General features: G+C 49.4%; 1 protein-coding gene across 1 annotated transcript; it reads left to right on the forward strand.

Annotated features, from left to right (window-relative positions):
- The first annotated feature begins 1066 nt into the window (after positions 1–1066).
- Positions 1067–23360, forward strand: TTLL3 (tubulin tyrosine ligase like 3). Its single transcript, XM_069476109.1, is given in 18 exon segments — positions 1067–1502; positions 1724–1815; positions 3088–3256; positions 3386–3474; positions 4507–4635; positions 5377–5491; positions 6534–6632; positions 8263–8458; positions 11332–11480; positions 15199–15442; positions 16792–17227; positions 20658–20802; positions 21781–22007; positions 22193–22219; positions 22221–22319; positions 22322–22403; positions 22406–22441; positions 22444–23360. Coding segments are annotated over 18 exon segments (2832 nt in total). The 5' UTR covers positions 1067–1099; the 3' UTR covers positions 22539–23360.
- Positions 23361–23890: the final 530 nt, after the last annotated feature.

Consider the following 23890-nt stretch of genomic DNA (forward strand, 5'->3'; position numbering starts at 1 on the left):
CCCCAGCTTTCATATCTACCCCCAAGGACCCTTCCCTAGGCCCATCTGCCAGGCTCTGCAGAGCTCATCTGGCCTCACCTGCCTCCAGCGACACTGACTGCCATTTAGCTCCCTGGAAAGGTTCTTAACCTCCTCAGGGCTGTTGCTGAGACCATTTCCTTCTGCCTGGAATATCATACCCTCCCCTCTTCCCCTGGAGACTCCTGACTCTTGCATTTACACCTTCAGCTTAAATGTCACCTCTTCAGGGAGGATGTCCTTGACCACCGCCTTATCTAAAGTATATCCCCATGGCTCGGTATGGTGGCTTTCACCTATTATCCTAGCACTTTGGGAGGCTGAGGCAGGAGGATCGCTTGGGCCCAGGAGTTTGAGACCAGCTTGGGCAACATTGCAAGACTCTATCTCTACAAAAAATTAAAAAACTAGCCAGGCATGATGGTGCACTATGCCTGTAGTCCCAGCTACTTGGGAGGCTGAGGCAGGAGGATCGCTTGAGCCTAGGAGTTTGAGGCTGTAGTGAGCATGCCACTGCACTCCAGCTTTGGCAACAAAGCAAGACACTATCTCTACCCAAAAAAAAAAAAAAAAGTGTGCCCCTTTTCTGGTTTCAGCTCATTGCTCATTCGCTGCCCTTATTTATACCTGTAGCTATTTTATTCCTTTGTTACTTGCTTTTTATTTCCCCACACTGGGCTGTAAGCTCCATGAGGTCAGGGACCACTCATCCGTGCCTAAAAATACTGTGGAATGACTCAAGCCCTAGGGCTGCTGGCACAGGAAGTGCTGGATAAAGAACCACGACATTAGTAAAAATGTGGCCCAGTGTTCGCTTCCACCTTTAGTGTCCCCCTCATAAAGGGTCTGGTACAGATGAGGCCCCGAGTCCGGAGAAAGCCCTCGCTCCAATGCTCTGAGGCCCACGGCAGTTTCCGAACCCGCCACTAGCTGTCTGATTTTGCCCAGGGAATGGTTTCCAAGGTAACAGCAAACAGAGGGCGGGACCTCGGAACGGAGGGCCCAGCTGGAGCTTCGGCTGGGCCCTCCCCGGAGGGGAGGCGGGCTCTGGGGCGCTGGGAGGGCGCGCGGCAAGGGGCGCATGCAGGGCCCTGGCGTGGCGCTGCTCCTGGGCACGGGGGAGCTGAGTCCTGCGCGCCTGGGCTCAGCCGCCTGGTACCGTCCGGAGGGCCGCCCGGAGTGCAGCTGGCCGCGGAAGCCGCAGCCGCCGGAGCCATGCACCAGTTCCGCGGCCCCGTGGCCCTGGACGCGCCGCTCAGACTACCTGCCTCCCGGGAGGCTGCCATGGCCCGGGCCCGCCTCCGCCCGGCCCGAGGAGGATCGCGCAGGCTGCAAAAGCCCGGCGGGCAGCCCCGCCTCTGCGCGCCGGTTAGGCCGCGCCTCCGATACGCTCGCCCCCGGCACCCACGCCCAGGGCGCTGCAGATCCCCACCCTCTCGTCCCCTCTCACAGCCCGGCCCTGGACGATCCCGCCCCTCAGGACGGTGAGGCCCAGAGCGGTCCGCCTGCCCTGGCCTGCGGCGGCTACGAGGACAAGAAGACTGGGATGGAGGGAATGGGGGTTGGTAGAAGAGCGGCAGAGGGTGGGCATCCGGATGATGGGTGGAGGAAGAGGCGTGGGTATCAGGGCCAGAAAAGATCCTAGGCTGAGACACCCCAGGCTAAGCCCCAGCCTACCCCGCCCCTACTCCATATCTTTCTGCAGGTTCCCTTGTCTTCTGGCGAGGATTCTCCAAGGCTTCTCACCACATGGGCCGGCTCAGAAACGCCAAAATCCACGTGGAGAGAGCTGTCAAGGTCGGAGCAGGAGGCGGGGGGGGGGGGGTGCTTAGAAAGGGTCCTGTGGGCGGCTGTGCTTGCCCCTACCTCCGACTGTTTTGTCACATCCTTAAAAAACAAAAAACTTGACCCCCATGCCCATCTTCAACTACCTCCCCATTTTTCACTTCCCTTCAAGGCCAAACTTCTTGGCAGAATTGTCTACTCCCTATTCTACTTCTTTACCTGGATTTGCTCCCCCACTCCCTCCGTTCTGGTTCCCTGCCCTTCCCCACTTCCACGGGAAACCACTCTAGTCAAGATCACTGGTGACCCCCAGGGAGCCAAGTCCTTTCCTGTCCCCTTCTTGGTTGGGCACCCTGTGTCATTCTACACTGCTGCCCCGCACACCCTCCCCTTGGCTGGCTGACTGTACACGCCTACTTTTCCTTTCTCCCTTCTGGCTGCTGCTTTTCAGTTGCCTTTGAAGGTTCCTAGGACATTAGTGAGCCCCCGGATCCCTCCTTACACCAGTCTCCTTTGCCTGTCTCCTTGGCTCTGAGTCCAGTCAGTGTGCTGCACCCCACAGACCTTTATGGCCCAGCCTCTAACTCCACACCCTGTACATCTGGCCTCCTACTTGGCATCTCCACCCAACAGAACTTACAAGCCTTTCAAATTTATGTCTCAAACCATGGTCTGATTTTCCTGCCCAAATCTGTCATCCTGAAGGCCTCGAGGCCTTTGCACATGCTTTCCCTCTGCCTGAACTGCCATTGGCCCAGCTCTGTGGGTGCATGGCTCCTTTTCAACCTTCCCTGACCATGTATTTCTAAGTAGTTTGTCTGAGTCCCCGTTAAGTGTGCAGTTTCTGGAGCTGACCTGCCTGAATTGAAATCTGTGCTCTTTTAACTTAATGTCTGTGTGGCCTTGGCAAGCTACTCAACCTCACTGTGCCTCTGTTTCATAACCAGTAAAATAGGGGTAACAGTATCTGATAAAAATACATATTATTATTAGTAATGCATGTAAGTGCTTAGCACATAATAGGTCCTCAATAAATATTAGCTATTAGCACTATCATTATTACTATGCATATTTATTTCTCTACTTGTTTTTTTTTATTTTTATTTTTTTATTTATTTCTCCCACAGTATCTTTTTCATCTACTTGTTTATAATCTGTTTCTCTTACTGGTATATTAAAATTTCCTGACGGCAGAGACCATAGCTGTCTGATTCCCCCTTATACCCCCTATGTCTGTCACTTAGGCAATACTTGTTGAACAAGTATCCATTTCTCACCTTACAGCAGAAGAAGATCTTTACGATCCAAGGCCGTTACCCAGTGATCCGGTGTCTCTTGCGCCGGAGGGGCTGGGTGGAGAAGAAGATGGTCCATCACTCAGGCACCGCTGTGTTGCCTCCCCAGAAGGATCTGGATAGCTCAGTGATGGGTGATAGTGACACCACTGAGGATGGTGAGCAGTTCCCTCCCTGGCGACAAGCTGCCCTCCTGAGTCCCTTTCCTTTAGTTCACACTGTCCTAGGGTTGAGGGACCTATGGGGCAGGGACGGGGCCTCATCAGGCCTGGGCTCTGCAACCACAGAGGACGAAGAGGAGTTCCGGCCACCACAGCTGTTCAACTTCGATGATTTACTGGAATTTGATGACCTAGATGGGACACATGCTCTGATGGTGAGGGCCCAGGGGGCTGGCAGGGGCTGCCTAGTCAGAAGGAGGGCACTGGTGTCCATCCAGCTGGGTGACCTCAGACAGGTCCTTCCTTCTCTTGGCCTCAGTTTCCCTATCTATAGTAAAAACTGATTGCTTCTCTGAAAGCTGGCTAGGCCCACAGAACTCTGCTCAGTTGTATCGGAAGCTGGCACAGCCTCCATGCATGGCAATTCTCCTTTCCAAATAGCCCCATAGTTCATCTCCTTCCTCTGCCCGTGGCAAGTGAAGGATGGAAGGAAGGGCTTAAACAGCTCTGAAAGGAGCTGGTATGATGGCGTGGAGTACGTGCATGCTGAAGTGAGGACACAGGTTCGAACCTTGGCACCACCACTTACTAAGTTGAACTATATGAAATTGCCATTTCGGTATGTCAGGAAAGGTTGAATACTGGCAGTGTCATATGGCTCAACCTTGTGAACCCTTGGGCAAGTCACTTAGCCTCCCTGTGCCTCAGTTCCCTCGACTGTGAGATGGAGCTAACAGTGGCCCCTACTTCATGGAGTTGTGATGAGAATTAAATGAGTGGACATGTAAAGCCCTTAGAACAGGGCCCAGCATGTGGTAATGTTGGTTATTAATAATCCTACCACCAGAGTTGTAGGAAGGCTAGAGAGAGGTGGGGTCCATGAGAGAGCATTTGTCACATGCTGTGTGCCCATCAACTTGGAGTCCTGTCCTGCCACTGGGCAAATCACTGATGGCCTTGGGCCAGAACAACATGTGGTATTTAGTTGTGCAGCTTCATCACTGCTTAGGGACACGCAACCAAAGGGATACTGAAAGGCTGGTCTGTTCTCTGCTCACCAAGCATGTGCCCTGGAGCAAGAGATGTCTTTTCTTGCCTTACACAAAGATGGCATGTGGGCCGGAGGCACCTTGGAAGCATCCTCTCCTTCCTGTTCACCTACCTTGCTCAGCAGGGTGGGGAGAAGCAGCCTAAGGCCATGCTGCCCACACTGGCCTCTCTGTCTCTGTCTCCTCCCTGCTCCCCAGTCCCGCATGGTTCGGAATGAGACCCCCTACTTCATTTGGACCACTCGGCGGGACGTGCTGGACTGTCGCTTCCTCTCCAAGGATCAGATGATAAACCACTATGCCCGAGCTGGCTCCTTTACCACAAAGGTGGGCTCCCCAGAGGAGTGGGCAGGGAAGCTTCCACCCCCTAGTCTTGGGCTGGCAACCCTGCTCCCTGATATCCTTGTCAGGAAGAGGGAATTCTCAGGAGAGGGGAAGGTATACAATTCGATGAGACTTGGAGTCTGACAGGCCTGGGTTCAAATCCAGCCCCTGCATGGTATCTGGCACATCTAGACATAATGACTGAAACAGGCCGCAGGATTCAAATGGGATCTGGAGCTGGAACAAACACCAAATCCAATAACAGTGAGCAAGAGGGCCCTTAGCTCCTAAGCAGAGGATATTTGGCTGATGGATCCATTCTGTCTTACATGGGTTTCTTAGCAAGTGACTTCACTTCTCTGAATCTCATTCCTCATTCCTCATTCCTCATTCCTTATTCTCATGTGAGAATACCAGTTAAGGCCTATCTTCTGGGTTTGTAGCAAGGATGAAGGGCTATATAATTGTGACCTGCCATTAAATTATTGGTGCAGGCCAGGGAGGCTTCCTGGAGGAGGCAGCTTTTTAAGAATGTGAAAGGGTGAACAGGAGGGATGTGGGGCATTCTCCGCAGAGTGGTCTGCCCAGGCAAAAACATGGAGATAGATGTGAGCAAGTCAGGCCTAGCAAGTGAGGCAGAGACAAGGTCTTCCCGAGCTGTCTGGATGTGTGCTGAGTGTGGGGCAGTCCCTTGGAGCTATCTGGGCAAGTCCCACCCTGCCCCCTCAGCAGCTAACTCCATAGGTGGGCCTATGTCTCAACCTCCGGAATTTGCCATGGTTTGATGAGGCGGATGCCGACTCCTTCTTCCCACGCTGCTACCGCCTGGGGGCTGAGGATGACAAAAAAGCCTTCATAGGTAAGGAGACCCCCAGCCCCATGCCTGGGCCCCTCAGGCTGAAGGACCAGGGCCAAAGCGCCGGCTCATACCAGAGAGCAACTGGTCTCTTCTCACGCCCTCCTCTACCCCAGCAGATCTCTCTCCCCTGTCCTTATCTTTCCTAATGTGCCCTCCCTTAATGAGCCTCCTAGCTTGGTTAACCCTGACATTCAGAAAAGCTTAGGTAGCTTAGCTTATATTCTAGAGCAAGTTCTAACATTGGTCAGTTAGTTGAGTTTGGAATCCAGAATAGGTTCCAGGCCTATGTCAAGTTCCACTGGTTGGATCGGGTTCCACAAAAGGCTGTAGGCTTTGGGTTTCTCAGGCAGAATAAGCTCCAACTCCAGAATATGTTTTAAATTCATAATTTGGATGCAGATTAAATGCTACGTTTAGATTGCATTACAAATCTGAAATAGGATTTGGGCCAAGGTCTGGTTCTCAGGCTAGAATAAGTATCAAAAATGGATTGGGCTCTGGGAGGCCGAGGCGGGTGGATTGTTTGAGCTCAGGGTTCAAGACCAGCCTGAGCAAGAGCGAGACCCCGTCTCTACTAAAAGTAGAAAGAAATTATATGGACAGCTAAACAAATATATACAAATTAGCCAGGCATGGTGGCGCATGCCTATAGTCCCAGCTACTCGGGAGGCTGAGGCAGGAGGATTGCTTGAGCCCGGGAGTTTGAGGTTGTTGTGTGCTAGGCTGATGCCACAGCACTCTAGCCTGGGCAACAGAGTGAGACTCTGTCTCAAAAAAAAAAAAAAAAAAAAGGATTGGGAACAAGAAATAAATCAGGTAACAGGTCCAGGCAAGATTCTAAAGGCAGAATATGAGCCAAGTCAGGTCAGATTTGGAATCTGGCTCTACAACTGAAACAAGAGCAAGTTCTAACCCAGTTCTAGAGTCAGAAAAGGTAAAGTCAGATTCCAGATCCAAAATGGGGCAGTCATGATCAGGTTCCGGAACCAGAACAGGCCTTGAGCCTAGGGGCTGAGCAGGGTATCCCCTGCCCCGGGAGCAGAGGACTTCTGGCTGACAGCTGCCCGCAACGTTCTCAAGCTGGTGGTGAAGTCTGAGTGGAAGTCGTACTCTATCCAGGCAGAAGAGGAAGAGGCCTTGGGTAAGTACTATGGTTACCTCCACTCCCCCACCCATTTATCCTACCACCCATCCACCCTTCCACCCATCTAGTCATCTACCTGCCCACCTGTTCATCTACACATCTATGTATTATCCACATCCATCTGCCTGTCCACCACCCTTCCCACCAACCTGTCCATCCATCCACCCACCCATCTCTCCATCCATCCATCTACTCATCCATTCAGTCACCCATCCACCTACCTATCCACCAACGGGAGATCTTGTTCATCTACCTGACATCAGCTCCCCATCTTCCTGCCTGTCCTTCCACAGGTCCATCTGCCCATCTATCCACCTGCCTTTCCATCCTCCTATCTACCACTTATCTATCCTCCGGTCCGTCCACTCATCCATTCTTCTGACCCAGCCACCTACACACCCGTCTTCCTATCCATTTGTTAATCATTCCACTGCCTCACTCAGCCCTCCCATGGGCCTGGCATGTGGCCGAGCTCCCTAGGGAGGACAGACTTAGAAGACACATCCATCTCTGCCCGTGACCATCAGGTCTCTGAGGAGGGGGAAGCAGTGAAACCAGGCAGTTTACACGTGGCTTGAGGACCCCTTGTGCCTGAAGGAGCAGCTGGGAGTGGAGGGGGATGCAAAGGGACCCTCGCTATCACTGCTTGGCAGCCCAACCCATTGCTTGCCCTTTTTCTCTCTAGATTTAGCTCCTACCTCCACACCCCTAGTCCTCTAATCCAAGGACCCATCAGCGAGGGATTCAGGGAAGGGGCAGCTCCACAGGATGAGGAAAAGCCCTGCCTCTTCCAGAGGGAGACCTCCCCATTGCTAGCTCCTGGTTGTGTCACATACAAGGAAGACTGTTTTGTGCCAGGATCAGGGGCACAGGGGCTTGGGTGTGGCCAGAGACCCCATGCTTAAGCTCCTGTAGTATAGGTCAGGCTGCCAGGGGTGTGAGGGTGTCCATTGTGCATCAGGATTTTCAGGGGTGAGTCAAGGCTGTGGCTGTGCATCAGGTCCAGCAAGGGGTCAGTTCCTGGTTTATCACTTTCAGGTGGGTGTCAGGGCCTTGCAGTGGTAGTGTTGCACATGTAGGTTAGCGCTTCAGTGGGCTAAGGATTGTAGATGTATGTCAGGATTCTGAAAGGGAGTCTGGATTTCTGATGTGTGGACTTAAGAAGCCATGTCAGATCTGGGGGAGAGGGATTCATGTATAACTGGGTTCATCTGGGGTTCATGTATAACTGGGTTCATCTGGGTTCATCTGAGCCAGCCAAGGCTCCCAGATGCATTTTAGGCAGAGCCTCAGGTGTGTTAGAGGTCCCAGGAGCAGAGAGGCTGCAGGTGTGTGCTGGGTCTACAGGTGCTGGGAGGCCTTGGGGACATTGAAGGTGGAGCCTCAAGTGTGTGACAGGTCCTGGGACAGTGGGAGCCAAGGGCAAGTGCTAGAGTTATAGGTGCATTTAGAGCGAAGCCTCAGGTAAGTGACAAATCCCAGGGCAGTAGGGGATCTATCTAGGTTCATGCTGGGCCTCAGGTGTCTTTAGGGTAAGTGACAGGCCTCAGGACAGTGAGGGCTGTGGCATGTGTCAGGTGACCTGCCTTGATGTGGGATAGTGACAGGGCCCTCCCTATCTCTGCAGGAGACAAGCAGCCCATGAAACAGGGAAAAAAGCTAGTGTCAGTGTCCCCAGAATTTGTGGATGAAGCTCTGTGTGCATGCGAGGAGCACCTTAGCAACCTGGCTCACATGGACATCGACAAAGACCTGGAGGCCCCGCTGTATCTTAGCCCTGAGGGCTGGTCTCTCTTCCTGCAGCGCTACTACCAAGTGGTCCAGTGAGTACCTCTGTAGCCAGGGCCGTGGGCCATGGGCAGGTGCTTAGGGAAAGACCCTCTCGGTCTAGCGCAGCCCCCACCTCTTCCCCAAGCCTCCCTCTTTTGTTCACTCTGCTATTCTGCTCAGGAACCCTCATGGACTCCCAAACCTCTCTTCCTGGTTCTTGGCACAGCATAGTCCCTAACCTCATGACCTGTGCCGTGAGGTAGACCTAGTTCAAGTTCTGGCTTTGCAACTTCCAAGCTTTGTAACCTTGGGCACATCACTAATCTTTTTGAACTTTACTTTTCTCAAACACACAATGGATTTAAAAATGATGTTTGCCTCGAAGATGGGATTGGGCAGGATATCTGTATTGGGTGCTCAGCACAGGCTCATAGTGTGCACTCGCAAAGTAGGAATATAAGTCATTTAAGCTTTTCTCCTGGAGATCATTGCCCAAAGTGCGTTGCACAGGATGCTAATTCCATGGGAAGTAAGTAGGTTTTATGAAAAAAGGGCTTTTGTGGTCAATGAAATTTAGAAAACATTAGCTTAAGCAAAGTTAATTAAACAGGCTTTCTGATGCAGGACCTTTCAGAACCTATTGGTGGTGTAAACCTCTCAGAGAAGGAGGGGGAAAGTAGGGTCGAGGGGAGAAGCATATCCTGGACTCAGGTGAGCTCAGTGCCCTCCTTCCAAGTCCCAGCATCCTGAGAAGTAGTGTTTTCAGAACACACTTTGGACAAAGGTTCTTGGGCAGGAGAAGGGAAGATCAAGATGACACTGGTACTGCTGTAGGGAGATTCCATTCAGCAGAAGCGTATAGGAAGGACTTGGGGGAGAAGGGCCCTGAAGGCAGGAGAGCACTCAGCAAGCATTTCTTGAGCATCTCCTACGTGCCAAGCATTGCCGGGCTCCAGAAATGGAACACAGTCCTTTCTGTCAAGGGGGACACAGCTCAAGGTAGGAGGCTTGTGACAGGCCAGGTGGGAGTGCTAAGGGTCTCAGCTGGGGTGATGTTAATAGAAAGGAATGGACAAATTTAATTACCCCATAGAGGAAGCTGAAGAACTAATAAATGAACTTTGAATGAAGGACATAAGCTGCAAACCCACATCATTAGCAAAGAATTCATTTGTATCTTTTCTAAATGTCAGAAAATGACAGCTAGGTGACCCTATACTTTCCCCTTAGCAGGAGAAAATTTAAAGTTACCCTTCTTAGATTAAGAATTATCAAGGCTGCATTAGAACATCAGGTGTGAAGTACATGAGTCCTTTTCATTTCCAGTGTGGGGCAAGTTCTAGAAGGCTGCAGGAATGTCTCCAATGTCAGGATTACATAAAATATTGCATCATACAACAGACAGCCAGTGTTGAGGGGTTCACTACCGATAACCAGCATGCATGCATTCATTCAATATTTATTGCTATGTTTCTCAGCTTTTAAAAAACAAAGCCATGCCTCACCAGCCAGGCTTTTATCAAGGTTGACTTTCCACAAAAATACTGGGGTTTTTTTCTTTTTGCTAAATATAAAATTATATTGTCATATTGAACATACTTTTTCAAATTACATGTGCTCCCGCATGTGACATTTTCCTGGGCCACATCACAGATTTACTGAGCAGATACTTGATTCCATGGACCATTGAAAAGTTTGTCAGGACTTAGGTGTGAATGTTCCTGGGAGACCTTTCCAAGTCCCCTTCACCTGGCTCTCCCTGTTGCTGGCACTGCCCCAATGGCTGCTGCCTCCTCATTAAAAGAGAGAGAAGTTCTCTCTCCATGGCCAGAGACATTCAAGAGGCTAAGATGCTAATGGGAGGTTAGCATCTAGTGGAGGCTTCCTTCCTATTCAGTCAGAAGAAGAGAAATGGGAGAGTTTGGATGAGGCAGCCATCTGCAGTGTTTTGTGACTTGGGTTAGTTCAGGACATTTTCTGCCTTGTAGAGAACAGGTCCTTCTTTGTCCATGAACCATGAACCCGTCTGTGCAGCCCAGTTGCCAAGGCAAGCTCCTGCCAAAGTATTTACTTAGCCAACCATTCATTCATTGAACAAAGTTTTAGGGACACCCGGTAAATGCCAGGTGTAGTGCTTGGGGATGGGAATACAACAGAAAATAATTACAAACAATGTTTCTGCTCTTACGGAGCTTACATTCTAGTGGGGGAGACAGACAATAAGCAAACCGTGTATGTGTCAGGCGGGGGTAAATGACGAGGAGAGAACAAAGCCAGGAGAGGTGTGATACCAATGGGCCTGAAAGGAGTTAGACGAGGAAGGGGCCCAACTGTCAGCCAGCGTTAGGCACAGATTAGGAGGGGAATGAACCCCAAGAAACACACGGGTGCAGGAGTCAGGCAGGACAGAGTCTGAATCCTGGCTAAGCCACTCAACGCAATGTGTGGCCTTAGGTTAAGTCCCTTCACTCTCCAGGCTTCAGTTTACATTTCTCTAAAATGGGACCAATGATACCTCCCTGGCAAAGCCTTTGAGAAGATTAGTGATACTACATGGAAAACCCTGGCCCAGTGCCTGGCATACAGTGGTGCCGCATCATTAGGAGCCGGAATGATTGAATTCTGCCAATGGCAGTGTCAATGTGACGGAAGGGAGGTAGCAGAGGTGGAGTGTTGGAGTTTGGGGGGGGTGTAGTAAATGGAATTTTCTCAACTTTCCTCATTCCTGGAGTCTGGGCAGGTTGGGATTTGGGAGGTGGCTTGAGGGTGAGGACAGAGGTTTGAGAGGAACATTACTGGATCTGTAGGGGGAGGGCGTAACCAAGGCTGGTTGGACCATGGCCTTGGGGGGCCTGTGTCTCCCCTGGCCCTGTCCGCCCACCTGCCCCCAGTCCCAGCCGTCCCAAGTCCCATCATCTCCATACAGTGAGGGGGCAGAACTCAGGCATCTAGACACTCAGGTCCAGCGCTGTGAGGACATTCTGCAGCAGCTGCGGGCCGTGGTACCCCAGATCGACATGGAAGGGGATCGCAACGTCTGGATTGTGAAGCCAGGAGCCAAGTCCCGTGGACGAGGTAGGGGTCAGCCCCTGCTTCCTGCACCAGCACCCCGTTACCTGTTTCCCCCACTGGGGGACGGAGAGGTTAATAGTGCAGGCTCTATTGAAACCAGACTGCATGGGTTCGTGAATCCTAGTTCTGCTACTAATATTCTGTGTGACTTTGAGCAAGTTATTAATATATCACCTCTCTGAACCTCAGTTCCCTCATCTGTGACATGGGAATGACAATAATACCTCCTGGGAGGTGAGGATTCAATGAAGAGGTGCATCTAAAGGCACAGTGCTGGCACAGAGTAATCACCCCATAAACGTGGGCTGCTGTGATGATGGTTCCAGCCCCTCCTCTCCTCCCTTCAGAGTTTGGATTAACGTTTTAGGTAGGATTAGTGACACTCATGTGAAGTTAGATGCTTGTCATCTAAGGGCTTTTAGATTTGACCAGTGCATCCTTGTGGGGTGCAGCATAGGACATGGATGCTGGGTTCAAACCCAAGCTCTGCATCTTTCTATCTGTAAGGCCCTGGGCAGGTTAGTTCACCTCTTCCGTGCCTCATGTTCATCGTCAAACGGGGCCAGCACCTGCCCAAGAGGATTCAGTGAGCATAACAAATGTCAAGTACTTAGATCCTGTGCCTTTACATAGTAACTGCTATCTTTAGCTACTATTCTGGCTGCTTAGCCAAGTATGAATGGAATTTAAATAGAGGCAGCAAGCTGGGGTCGTGTCCTGAGATGCAGAAAACAGATGGTGCCAGGTCTCTCCAAATACTGCTCTTAGATGAGTTTATTTATGCCCAAGTGAAGCTGTTGCAGCTCCAGACACTGAGACGCTCCTCCTCTTGAGGATGTCATGTCAAACCAGCATTGGGTTTTTTTCATTTTTTACCTTAGAAATAGTTTTTTTTGTTTGTTTGTTTTCCAATTATGAAAATGTTTATTATTAAAAAAAAGCAAGCAATAGCCACCCTTGATTTCACTAAGATAATTATTGTTAACCTTTTGGTGTGTTTTTTTCTATACTTTCTTCTAAGCATTTGGAGAGAGTATGTCTGTGTGTTTATGTATAATTTATTTTAAACAAAAACATAGTCTCCTTTTTTCACTTACTATATCTTTCCATATCAGTTATTATGACTCATTTCTGTTCTGTACCTTTCTTTTTTTTTATTTTATTTTTTATTTATTTATTTTTTTGAGACAGAGTCTCAGTCTGCTGCCTGGGGTAGAGTGCCGTGGCGTCAGCCTTGCTCACAGCAACCTCAAACTCCTGGGCTCAAATGATCCTCCTGCCTCAGCCTCCCAAGTAGCTGGGACTACAGGCATGCGCCACCATGCCTGGCTAATTTTTTTCTATATATTTTTAGCTGTCCAGATAATTTCTTTCTATTTTTAGTAGAGACGGGGTCTCGCTCTTGCTCAGGCTGATCTCGAACTCCTGACCTCGAGTGATCCTCCTGCCTCGGCCTCCCAGAGTCTTTCTTTTTTTTTTGAACATAGATATTGGAAATCATTCCATTTTAGTATATCTAGATCTTTTTTTTTTTTTTGAGACAGAGTCTTGCTCTGTCTCACTGGGTAGATAGAGGGTAGTGGCATCATTATAGCTCACAGCAACCTCAAACTCCTGGGCTCAAGAGATCCTCCTGCCTCAGCCTCCCAAGTAGCTGGGACTACAGGTGCATGCCATGATGCCTGGGCAATTTTTCTATTTTTAGTGGAGATGGGGTCTCACTCTGCTTCAGGCTGGTGTTGAACTCCTGAGCTCAAGCAATCCTGCCATCTCAGCCTCCCAGAGTGCTAGGATTACAGGCGTGAGCCACTGTGCCTGGCCAATCTTTTTTTTTTTTCTTCTGTTTATAACATTATTATGGGCACTTTCAGACATACTCAAAAGTAGAGAGAACAATACAATGAATCTCTGTATACCCAGCACCAAATTTTAACATTTCATCTCTATTTTTTAGAAACTTAATTGAAGTATATATATGATATACTTCATTGAAAAGGATATACATCTTGAGTATACAGCTCAATGAATTGTCATAAAGTGAAAACACTCATGGAAACAGCACCCCTTGTCAAGAGATAAAACATTACCTGCACCCCAGAGTGCCCCTCTCAGCCTCCTCCCAATCTCTACCTCCCCACAATGGTAACTCCTATCCTGACTTATAATACCATAGATTGCCTGTTTTTAAATTTTATGTAGGCTGGGAGTAGTGGTTCATGCCTGTAATCCTAGCACTTTGGGAGCCTGAGACAGGAGGATCACTTGAGCCCAGGAGTTTGAGGTTGCAGTGAGTTATGATGAAGGATACCCATAAGTACCTGGAAACTACCATTGTACTCTAGCCCAAGCACCAAAACAAGGCACTGTCTATAATCAATAAATCAATCAATCACTTTTATATAAAAGTACAGGATGTACTCTCTTACCTCATTCTATTTTACAGCTGCATGGTCTAATCTTGTTTGGCTGTACCTTCATGGATTTATCTAATCCTTTTCTGATGGATATTTAGATGGACTCCAGTTTCTTCCTATTTATTTGTTCATTTATTGATTGCTATTACAAGCAACATTATGATGAACATCCTGTGCAGATATCTTTGTGGCCTTTTCCATTTATTTCCTTAGGATAAAATGAAATGAAATTGCTGGGTCAAAGAGGATGAATCTTAATTTTTTGATATATAAGGTGTCATGTTCTTGGGAATCCTGGTGATTGATTTGGCCATTTTGAGAAAAGATCTGGTCTGGAAATCAGGCCCAAGTTTTTCTGTGGCATTGGCAGGTGATCAGGCTGCTTTTGGACTTAAATAATGAAGTATTGAGATTGATTTGTGAGTGTGTATATTTCATTTATAAGATGATTATGATATTTACTGGCATTAAAATGATACCTTATAAGCATAAGATAACCTCAGAATCAGATAAAATTAAAATAAGATGCCATATTTTACTTAGGAGAATGGCTAAAATAAATAAATAATCAACAGTGCTGAGGGGGTGGGGTAGGCAAAAAAAACCAAAAACCCAGTGTTGGGTAGGATGTGGGCAAAGACAGTCTCATACTCTTGCCAGCACTGCCAGTTGGTAGAACATCTTTGGCAACATACAATGAAAAATGCACATAACCTTGAAACCAGCAAATCTATGGCTAGAAATTTATTCTACAAGTAATAATAATGATAGGGGTTAATATTTACTGAATGCTCACCATGTGCCTAGAACTATTCTAAATCCTTAACATGCTTTAATTTATACAATCCTACGAAACCAAGGCACATATAGATATACACTCTCACATAACCCAGAAGAATACCCATAAGCACCTGGAAGCTGCAATTAGCTGCCCCTAGGGGAAACATATTTTTTGTTGTATACTCTTTTGTACTAATTTTTGTTTTTGTTTTATAGTGTTTATTATTGGTGGGAGAATAATATGTGCATGTGCTTTTTAAAAAGCCCAATACTATTTAAATTTTTATCCATGCATATATTCCTTTTCAGTCAAACAAAACTGGTTAATTAGAAAAAATTTAAAAATCCTTTGCAAATTCCTGGCTTTCCCAAAGGGAACAGGGTTCTGATTGAGGGAGGCAGCCTTACCCGCTCTGCCCTGTCAGTTCTGTGGGGTGAGAGATTATGATGAGCTGCCTGTGGTCCCCTGGCCCTTCTCCCAGCCTAAGCCTGACCGCCTGATCCCAGACCATCCTCTCCCTCCTAAGGCATCATGTGCATGGACCACCTGGAGGAGATGCTGAAGCTGGTGGACGGCAACCCCATGATGATGAAGGACGGCAAGTGGGTGGTGCAGAAGTATATTGAGCGGCCCCTGCTCATCTTTGGCACCAAGTTTGACCTGAGACAGTGGTTCCTTGTGACTGACTGGAACCCACTTACCGTGTGGTTCTACCGAGACAGCTACATCCGCTTCTCCACACAGCCCTTCTCCCTGAAGAACCTGGACAAGTGAGCCCCACCTTACTTCCCTTGATCTCCCAGTCTGGTTGGGGAGCTAGCAAGCAATGGCAGTGCAGGGGACTCAGGCAGCAATGCTGGGCTCCACACAGACTCTGCAGGCAAGCAGGCCCTCAGCCAGCCATCCCGCCCGCCACCCAGCACGTGCTTACAGAGTGTGTACCTGTGCCTTTCACTGTTCTAGGCACTTGGGATGTACCAGTGAATAATACAAGATCCCAGCTCTCAAGAGCTCACATTCTAGCAGGGAGAAATAGACAAGCAATGGACATGAGTAAAATTATCTAATATTGTTAAAAGGTAGTTCATGTTATGGGGAAAAAAATGAAAGACAATGTAGAGCAGGGTGAAGGGAGACCAGGAGAAATTCAACAGGATAAAGGCAAGATGTGGTATTAACTGAGGGATGGTGAGAAGAAGCCCGGTTGAAACCTGGGTTCAAATTCCATCTCTTCACCTTCCAAGTTGTGTGACCTTGGTCAGATGAAAACCTGTTTAAGCCTCACTTTCCACATCTAAAGAATGGAGGCAATAGTATGAAACTCATAATTATAGCTATTAATTATTGAGTGTTTCATCTGTGATACGTGCTAAGCCTTTGTGTATATTATCTCACTTGTTCTTCATAAAACATAATGAAGGCCAGGCATGGTGGCTCATGCCTATACTCCTAGCAGTTTGGGAGGCCAAGGCAGGAGGATCACTTGAGGCCAGGAGTTTGAGACCAGCCTGAGCAAGAGCGAGACCCCATATCTACAAAAAATAGAAAAATTAGCCAGGCATTGTGGCACACACCTGTGGTCCCACCTACTCGGGAGGCTGAGGCAGGAGGATTGTGTGAGCCCAAGAGTTTGAGGCTGCATTGAGCTATGACACCACTGCACTATAGACCAGTGACAAAGCCAAGACCCTGTCTCAAAAAAAAAAAAAAAAAATGAGTGAGTACTGTTATTACCCGCATTTTACAGATGTGAGAATCACACAGGTTGATGACTTGCCTAAGATCTCACAACTAGTTGATGGTGAAGATGGGACTTAAACATGTCTTGGTGACTACAGGGCCATATTCTTACACAGCTTCTTATCTTCCAAGCACTGGGAGGGTTAATTATGCACTTAATACTGTGGGCCCTGAAGTTAGTGCCCTCAGAGCAGTCCTGAGAGATAAGACTGGTTCTGGCCCTAGAAGAACATGGTGAGGCCCAGGCCTTTGTCCTTTTTGTCCCCCCATCCAGTAGTGCCCCAACTCACGTTAAACAGTCCAGGGTTTGCCTGTCTTGCCTGAGTTTGGGTGGGAGGGGCACAGGGGCTGGGCCTCAGCTTCCTGCTTTCTGCCCCAGCTCAGTGCACCTGTGCAACAACTCCATCCAGAAGCACCTGGCGAACTCGTGCCATCGGCATCCACTGCTACCCCCAGACAACATGTGGTCCAGCCAGAAGTTCCAGGTCCACCTGCAGGAGATGGGGGCCCCAAACGCTTGGTCCACCATCATTGTGCCTGGCATGAAGGCTGCTGTGATCCATGCACTTCAGACCTCCCAGGACACTGTGCAGTGTCGGAAGGCCAGCTTCGAGCTCTACGGTGCTGACTTTGTGTTTGGTGAGGACTTCCAACCCTGGCTGATTGAGATCAATGCTAGCCCCACTATGGCACCTTCCACAGCTGTCACCACCAGGCTCTGTGCTGGCGTGCAAGCTGACACCCTGCGAGTGGTCATCGACCGGAGGCTGGACCGCAACTGTGACACGGGAGCCTTCGAGCTCATCTATAAGCAGGTGAGGTGGTTGGGCCTGGGCAGGACCCCAGGGAGTCTGCCCCCTCTTCCAGGCATTCCCACAGTAGAGCACAGCGCTCTGCAGTCGGTCCCAGTTCAAGACCTGCGTTCAAGTCCTGGTCTTGCCAAGGTGATTGCATCGCTTGAGCCTCAGTTTCCTCATCTATAAAATGGAGATAATACCATCTTTCTCATGGGGTTTGGGAAAATGGATGAGTGAATACATGTGGATAATATTTCTAGAGAGGCATATAACATAATGTTAACAACACAGACTCTGAATCTCCTTGGGTTCAAATCCCTGCTCAGTAACTATGACCTGCATGACTGTGGACAAGTTCCTAACCTCTAGGTAGTCTCAGTTTCCTCATTTTTAAGCCAAGAATAAAAATAGGCTGGGCACAGTGGCTCACACCTGTAATCCTAGCATTCTGGGAGGCTGAGGTGGGGAGAATTGCTTAAGGCCAGGAGTTTGAGACCAGTCTGGGCAACATAGCGAGACCCCGTCTCTACAAAAACATAGGAAAATCAGCCAGGCGTGGTCGTTTGTGCCTGTAGTCCCAGCTACCCGGGAGGCTGAGGCAGGAGGATCGCTTGAGCCCAGGAGTTTGAGGTTGCTATGAGTTAGGCTCACACCACTGCACTCTAGCCTGGGCAACAGAGCAAGACATAAGATTGTGAGAATTAAATGAGTTGATGATATGAGCACTTTAGAATAGTGCCTGACACGTAGTAAAGGCTACACAAGTTTGCGCTATTGTTGTTATTACCTAATAAGGTTGTTAGGAGTTTTATGCTAAATGGCATCACCTGAAAAGTACCTCAATCTACAGTAAAAGGCAATTAGTGATGGCTGCTGTCATTATTATTATCATTATTTTACTCATCTTATTCCAAAAAGAGATTTAAGTCTACTTACAGAATAGAACAGGATTTTAAAAAATCAGTCAGAAAACCAATCTCCAGGGGTTCTGAGCTCTGGAAATAATTTCTTGTGGCAGTTTAATTAAGTGCCTTCTCTTAGAATTCGGTTTCTCTCAAGGTTTGGCTACAGGGAGAGAAGATACTAATCGCCATGACTTAAGTGGCCTTGTCTTTGTTACAGTTACTGATCATATGTTAAATTAACACACTGGCATTTTAGTTTTTTTTTTTTTTTTTTTTGAGACAGAGTCTCACTCTGTTGCCCAGGCTAGAGTGAGTGCCGTGGCGTCAGCCTAGCTCACAGCAACCTCAAACTCCTGAGCTCAAGCGATCCTCCTGTCTCAGCCTCCCGAGTAGCTGGGACTACAGGCATGCGCCACCATGCCCGGCTAATTTTTTCTATATATATTTTTAGCTGTCCATATGATTTCTTTCTATTTTTAGTAGAGGTGGGGTCTCACTCTTGCTCAGGCTGGTCTCGAACTCCTGAGCTCAAACGATCCGCCCACCTCGGCCTCCCAGAGTGCTAGGATTACAGGCGTGAGCCACCGCGCCCGGCCTCGCATTTTAGTTTTAGTTTCAAAAATGCAAATGAAGAAATACAAGGGCAGGAAAATATGACAAAGCCAAGGAAAAAGGTACTACCATAGTGCAGCGGTTCCCCAATGCCGGTTCGCAGGCCAGACCCACCTGGAGAGCCTTCTAAAGGTCTAGATGTCAGAGGCCCCACCCCAGAGACTGGCCCAAAATGTCTGACTTGGGGACTACAGTACCTGCATTTTTCAAATGTCCTTTTATCCCCTAAATGTCGTTTATTGCTGATTTGTTCTTGTTTTTGTGTTTTAGGCCAGCATGGAATCAAGGCTCACACCTTGCATTGGTTTTATTGTCTCTTTCATCTCTTTTAATCTAGGTCAGCCCCACTACCTTTTTTTCCCCCATAGTTTTGATCTTTTGAAGAGACCAGGGCTGGCGGTTTTGTAGAACTGTCCCACATTCTGAATTTATCTGATTGTTTCCTTGTGGTGTTATTTAACTTGGTCTTCTGTTATCTGAATGTCCCATAAACTAGAAGTTAGGTCAAACAGCTTGGTGAGGTTCAGGTTAAACACATTAGGCAAGAACACTTCAGAGGTGATACCAGGTACCTCAAGTGGCATCACAGGGCACATACTGTCAGAGCGTCTCGTGATTAGTAATGCTAAGTTTGACCATGCATTAAGGTGGGTGGCTACCAGGTCTCTCCATTTAAGTTATATACTCCCCTTGGCAATTATTGTTGTTATTATTATTTTTTTTAGAGACAGGGTCTCACTCTGTTGCTCAGGCTAGAGCACAGTGGTGTCATCATAGCTCACTGCATCCTCAAACTCCTGGGCTTAATCAATCCTCCCACCTCAGCCTCCCACGTAGCTGGCACTACAGGCCCATGCCACCATGCCCAGCTAATTTTTAAATTTTTTGTAGATATGGGGTTTCACTATGTTGCCCAGGCTAGTGTCGAACTCCTAGCTCAAGCGATCCTCCTGCCTCAGCCTCCCAAGTAGCTGGGACTACAGGTGCATGCCACCATGCCCAGCTAATTTTTTCTGTTTTTAGTAGAGAGGGTCTTGTTCTTGTTCAGGCTGGGGTCAAACTCCTGAGCTCAGGTGATCCTCCCACCTTGGCCTCCCAGAGTGCTCAGATTATAGGCATGAGCCATCATAGCTCATTGCAGTCTCCAACTCCTGGGCTCAAGTGATCCTCCTCCCTCAGCCTCCTGAGTGACAGCTATATTTTTAACAAGCTCCATGTGATTCTGATGTTTAGATAGATGCTAATCAGGACCCTTTAATGACATAGAAGACACTTCAAGCTAGCTCCAGGTTGTGAGCAAGGCACAGGTGGCTCTCCTGGAGCCCAGCTACGAGAAGTACAGCGTGGCTTAATGGGAACAGAAGATTGGAAGGGAGTGCCTCTCTTGGACCCTTGTCTCTGCCTCCCTCTGCATATTTGCTACTGCATTCTCTCCACAGACTGTTCTTTCTTTAAGGTCCCTAGTTTCTGCTCCCTCATACCTTGGTTTCATATGAGGCTCTAGGCAGGCTCCAAGCCTCGTATCTGTCTGGGTGTCATAACTCAAATTCTCTGTGCAGAGAACGTAGCTGAGCTCTAGAAGCTGTCCACCAGCGGTAGCCTGTGAAGTGGAACCACACACATTCTAACAGGGGCTGGGGTAGCTAGGAGGGCAGTGGGGTACAAGGGCGATGGTGGGGGCATGGCTAGGTAACCCCTATTCCCTTGGGTTACCAATCCCTGGGGCTCTGGGACTCTCTCGGTACTGATTCAGGCCCCCAGGGCCAGATCCCTTAGAGAACAAAGGTGGGCTTCCCATTTCTCAGCCCAGAAATATCTCATGACAAGATGCCTCAGAAGTTAATCCCATCCATCTCTGTCTTGGGTCCTGCTGGGCCAAGGATCCTGGCACCACTGTCTGAGTGGGCCTTGTCTCCTCTTCTTGTCCACAGCCTGCTGTGGAGGTGCCCCAGTATGTGGGCATGCGGCTCCTGGTAGAGGGCTCCACCATCAAGAAGCCCATGGCGATGTGTCATCGGCGGACGGGGGTCCGCCCAGCACTCCCTCATCTGCTGGTTCAGCGAGGCTCTGGGGAAAGCAAGGACTCAGGGACCCCTACCCACAGGTCAGCTTCTAGGAAAGTTGCTGGGGCCAGGAACCTGGGGCACAGTGAGAAGCCAGACTCCACTGCCATCACCTCGGTCCCCGGAAAGGGGAAGAAAGGCAAGGCGGAAAGTGCCACAGCCCTGGTTCGCCCCAATCTCTGGAAGTGGGACCCCCCCAGCACCAGGATGGGCTGCATTTTCACCATGACCTTTGCTAGTGGGGACAGGCTGCCCCACCCCTTGAACAGATTGTCCCTGGGCCCGAAGAACCCCCAGGCCCTGGGTAAGACCATTGCCTGCAAACACCCTAGCATCCCAAGGCAATTTCTGCCTGCTGTCCAGGCCCCTCCCAGCCACCGAGATTTGCCACCCCACCAAAGAGCTACCAGTAGCAAGTAAAGGCCACTACTCACAAAGTATCCTTTTAAAATACAAAGCCAAGTGAGTATTGTTCTCTCCAAGTAGTCACTCTGTGGGGCAGTTATACTCATCTCCAAGATGCCAGACTCAATCCCAGGTTAATCTTGCTCCAGAGCCCAGGCTTTTCCTGCTGCAGTATTCTGCCTTTGCCTCCAAGCAGCGTCACCTCTGGGGAAAGGAACTGATAATCGTACAGCACTTAACAGTGTACACTGTGCCGCTACCTACTCAGCTCCTTTAGTCCTCATAACAACCTAGCCAGGTAGGTGCTATTATCCCCATTTTCCAGCCGAGGTATCAGGAAGTTTCAGGAAGTTGCCCGAGGTTGCACAGCTCAGAAGCGGCAGAACTGGGATGCAGACCCAGGTCTGTTGGACTTCAAACTCTGTGTTATCCCATTGCCTCTGGAGGAGGAACCGGGAGGGCTCCATCTGCCCTCCCCCTGCCCTTCCCCTGCCCTTCCCCTGCCCACCCTCTGTACACACCTTGTGGGGCAGCTGGTCATCCCTGGGGCCTCCCCAGGCCCTGACAGCTTCCCTTACTCCCACAGCCCCTCACCACCTCCCCAGTCTCCACGCCAAGGCCAGGCTGCCTTCTCCCCAGGTGCTCCGGCCCCAGGGGCGGGTCTTCAGACTGCAGCACAGCAAGCTGGTGGGCTCTAAGGCCCTGTCGACCACAGGCAAGGTCTTGATGACTCTACCCACAGCCAAAGTTTTCATTTCCCTCCCACCTAACCTTGATCTCAACCTGGCATCCAGCATCCCGAAGCAAAGAAAGGTGGGCCTCGAACTATGACTCACACCCTGGCGGCCAGTGCTGAGCACTGGGGGCAGGGCTGGCGGGCACAGGCAGAGGGCAGCTCCCAGGCTGGCTGGTACCCAAGGGAAGGGCTTGTTGCCCTCGGAACCCCTTTCTTAGACAGATTCCTGATCATCTCTCTCCTCCCCTCCTTTCACACCGAGGCTGTTGCTCCCCTGTGCCTTCGAGGCTCCCATGCTGGAAGTGCCTCATTTCCTCTGTCCTTTGAAGTTGGAACTCTTCCTAGCACCCATAGGAAGGTCAAGGCCAAAGGCAAGTTCAAGGCCAGACTCTGCGACAAACCCAAGGCTGAGGCATGCCCCATGAAGAAGCTGAGCTCTCCAGAACCCCTGGCCCTTGTTGATACCTTCCAGAAGCTGGGGTTCCAGGAGATATGTGGCTAGGGAAGCCCCTGCCTTGATCCCCACTGCCCCTGTCCTGGACCCAGTACCAAATAAAAAGGAGCAAGTGATGTATTCTAGGCTTGGCCCCATTGCTATTGGAGGGTGAAGTGGGGCAAGGCCCTCTACCCAGGGTCCACAGCAAGAGCGAGTGGCCATCAGCAGTTCCTACCTAGCGACAGCCAAGGGGCTTCCTGTTCAGGGTCTCCTGTAGCATCTCTGATCCTTGGGTGGCAGTGGGGAGGATAAGCCTTTGCTTTACAGATGGGGAAACTTGAAAGAGGACCCCAACACCATATAGCAGTGAGTAGAAGGCAAGGACATACTGCCAGAAATGCTGATCACTGGGAGTCCCCCCAACCCCAGAAGGTGAGCGGGGCCGGCAGCAGAATGACATCTAATGTGCATAGGAACTTTTATGCCGTGAGAGAGGGGAAAGGGTTGACCTTGCCTAAACTCCAGCCCCTCTCCAGAGGGAGTGGGTCTGTCCCTTCCTCAGCAAGGGGCCACAGTCACCTAAAAATGAAATATCCAACAAGCCACACCCACGTGGAAAAAAAGTATGGTATTTCCTGGTTGTAGTGGGTTGAAAAAAACCTGTCCACCTGGAACTGTAAATGTGACTATTTAGGAAAAGAGGCTTTGCAGATGTGATTAAATTTAAGATCTTGAGATGAGATCATCCTGGATTATCTGGGTGGGCCCTAAACCCCATGGCAAGTGTCCTTTTAAGAGTCAGAAGAGACAGCACGGACACAAGGAGAAGGCCGTGTGAAGATGGAGGCAGAGAATGGTATGATGCAGCCACGAGCCAAGAGACACCTGGAGCCACCAGAGAATCTAGAAAGCATTCTCCCCTACAGCTTTTCGGGGGAGGTGGTGCTGTCAACACCTTGGTTTTAAACTTCTGGCCTCCAGAACTGAGAATACATGTGTGTTTAAGCCACCCAGGCTGTGGTCATGTGTTGTGGCAGCCCTAGGAGACTGAGACACTAGTCAAGCTGAAGATGCATATGTATACTCTGATCCAGGAACGCTCGCAGGCAGGTCCCCAGCAGCACTGGGGTAACAGCCAATGCCCTCACTGTCCATAATGGTAACATGGATAAACTATGGTCTGTCGAGCCTGGAATTCAAACTATGTGACACACAACACAGATGCCCTTCACAACTAGGAGCATGAGCAAATCACAAAACATACAGCATGGTTCCATTCACGGAAACTTCAAAAACAGGTGAAATGAAATATGTATATTGTTTAGGGATGCCTAGGTATGTGGTTAAAAAAAGAAAAGCAAAGAATTCTCCCCAGTCAGGCCGGTGGTTTCCAACCTAGAATAGTAGAACCCCTTTGGGAACTTTTAAAAAGTTGCCACTGGTGCCAGCATGGGGACTTCAGTCTCCTGAAGGGGCTGGGGGAGGGGATCCTAATGTGGGGCCAGCGTTGAGAATTGCTGCTCT

Source organism: Eulemur rufifrons, chromosome 7, assembly GCF_041146395.1.
Source record: "Eulemur rufifrons isolate Redbay chromosome 7, OSU_ERuf_1, whole genome shotgun sequence".
NCBI lineage: Eukaryota > Metazoa > Chordata > Mammalia > Primates > Lemuridae > Eulemur > Eulemur rufifrons.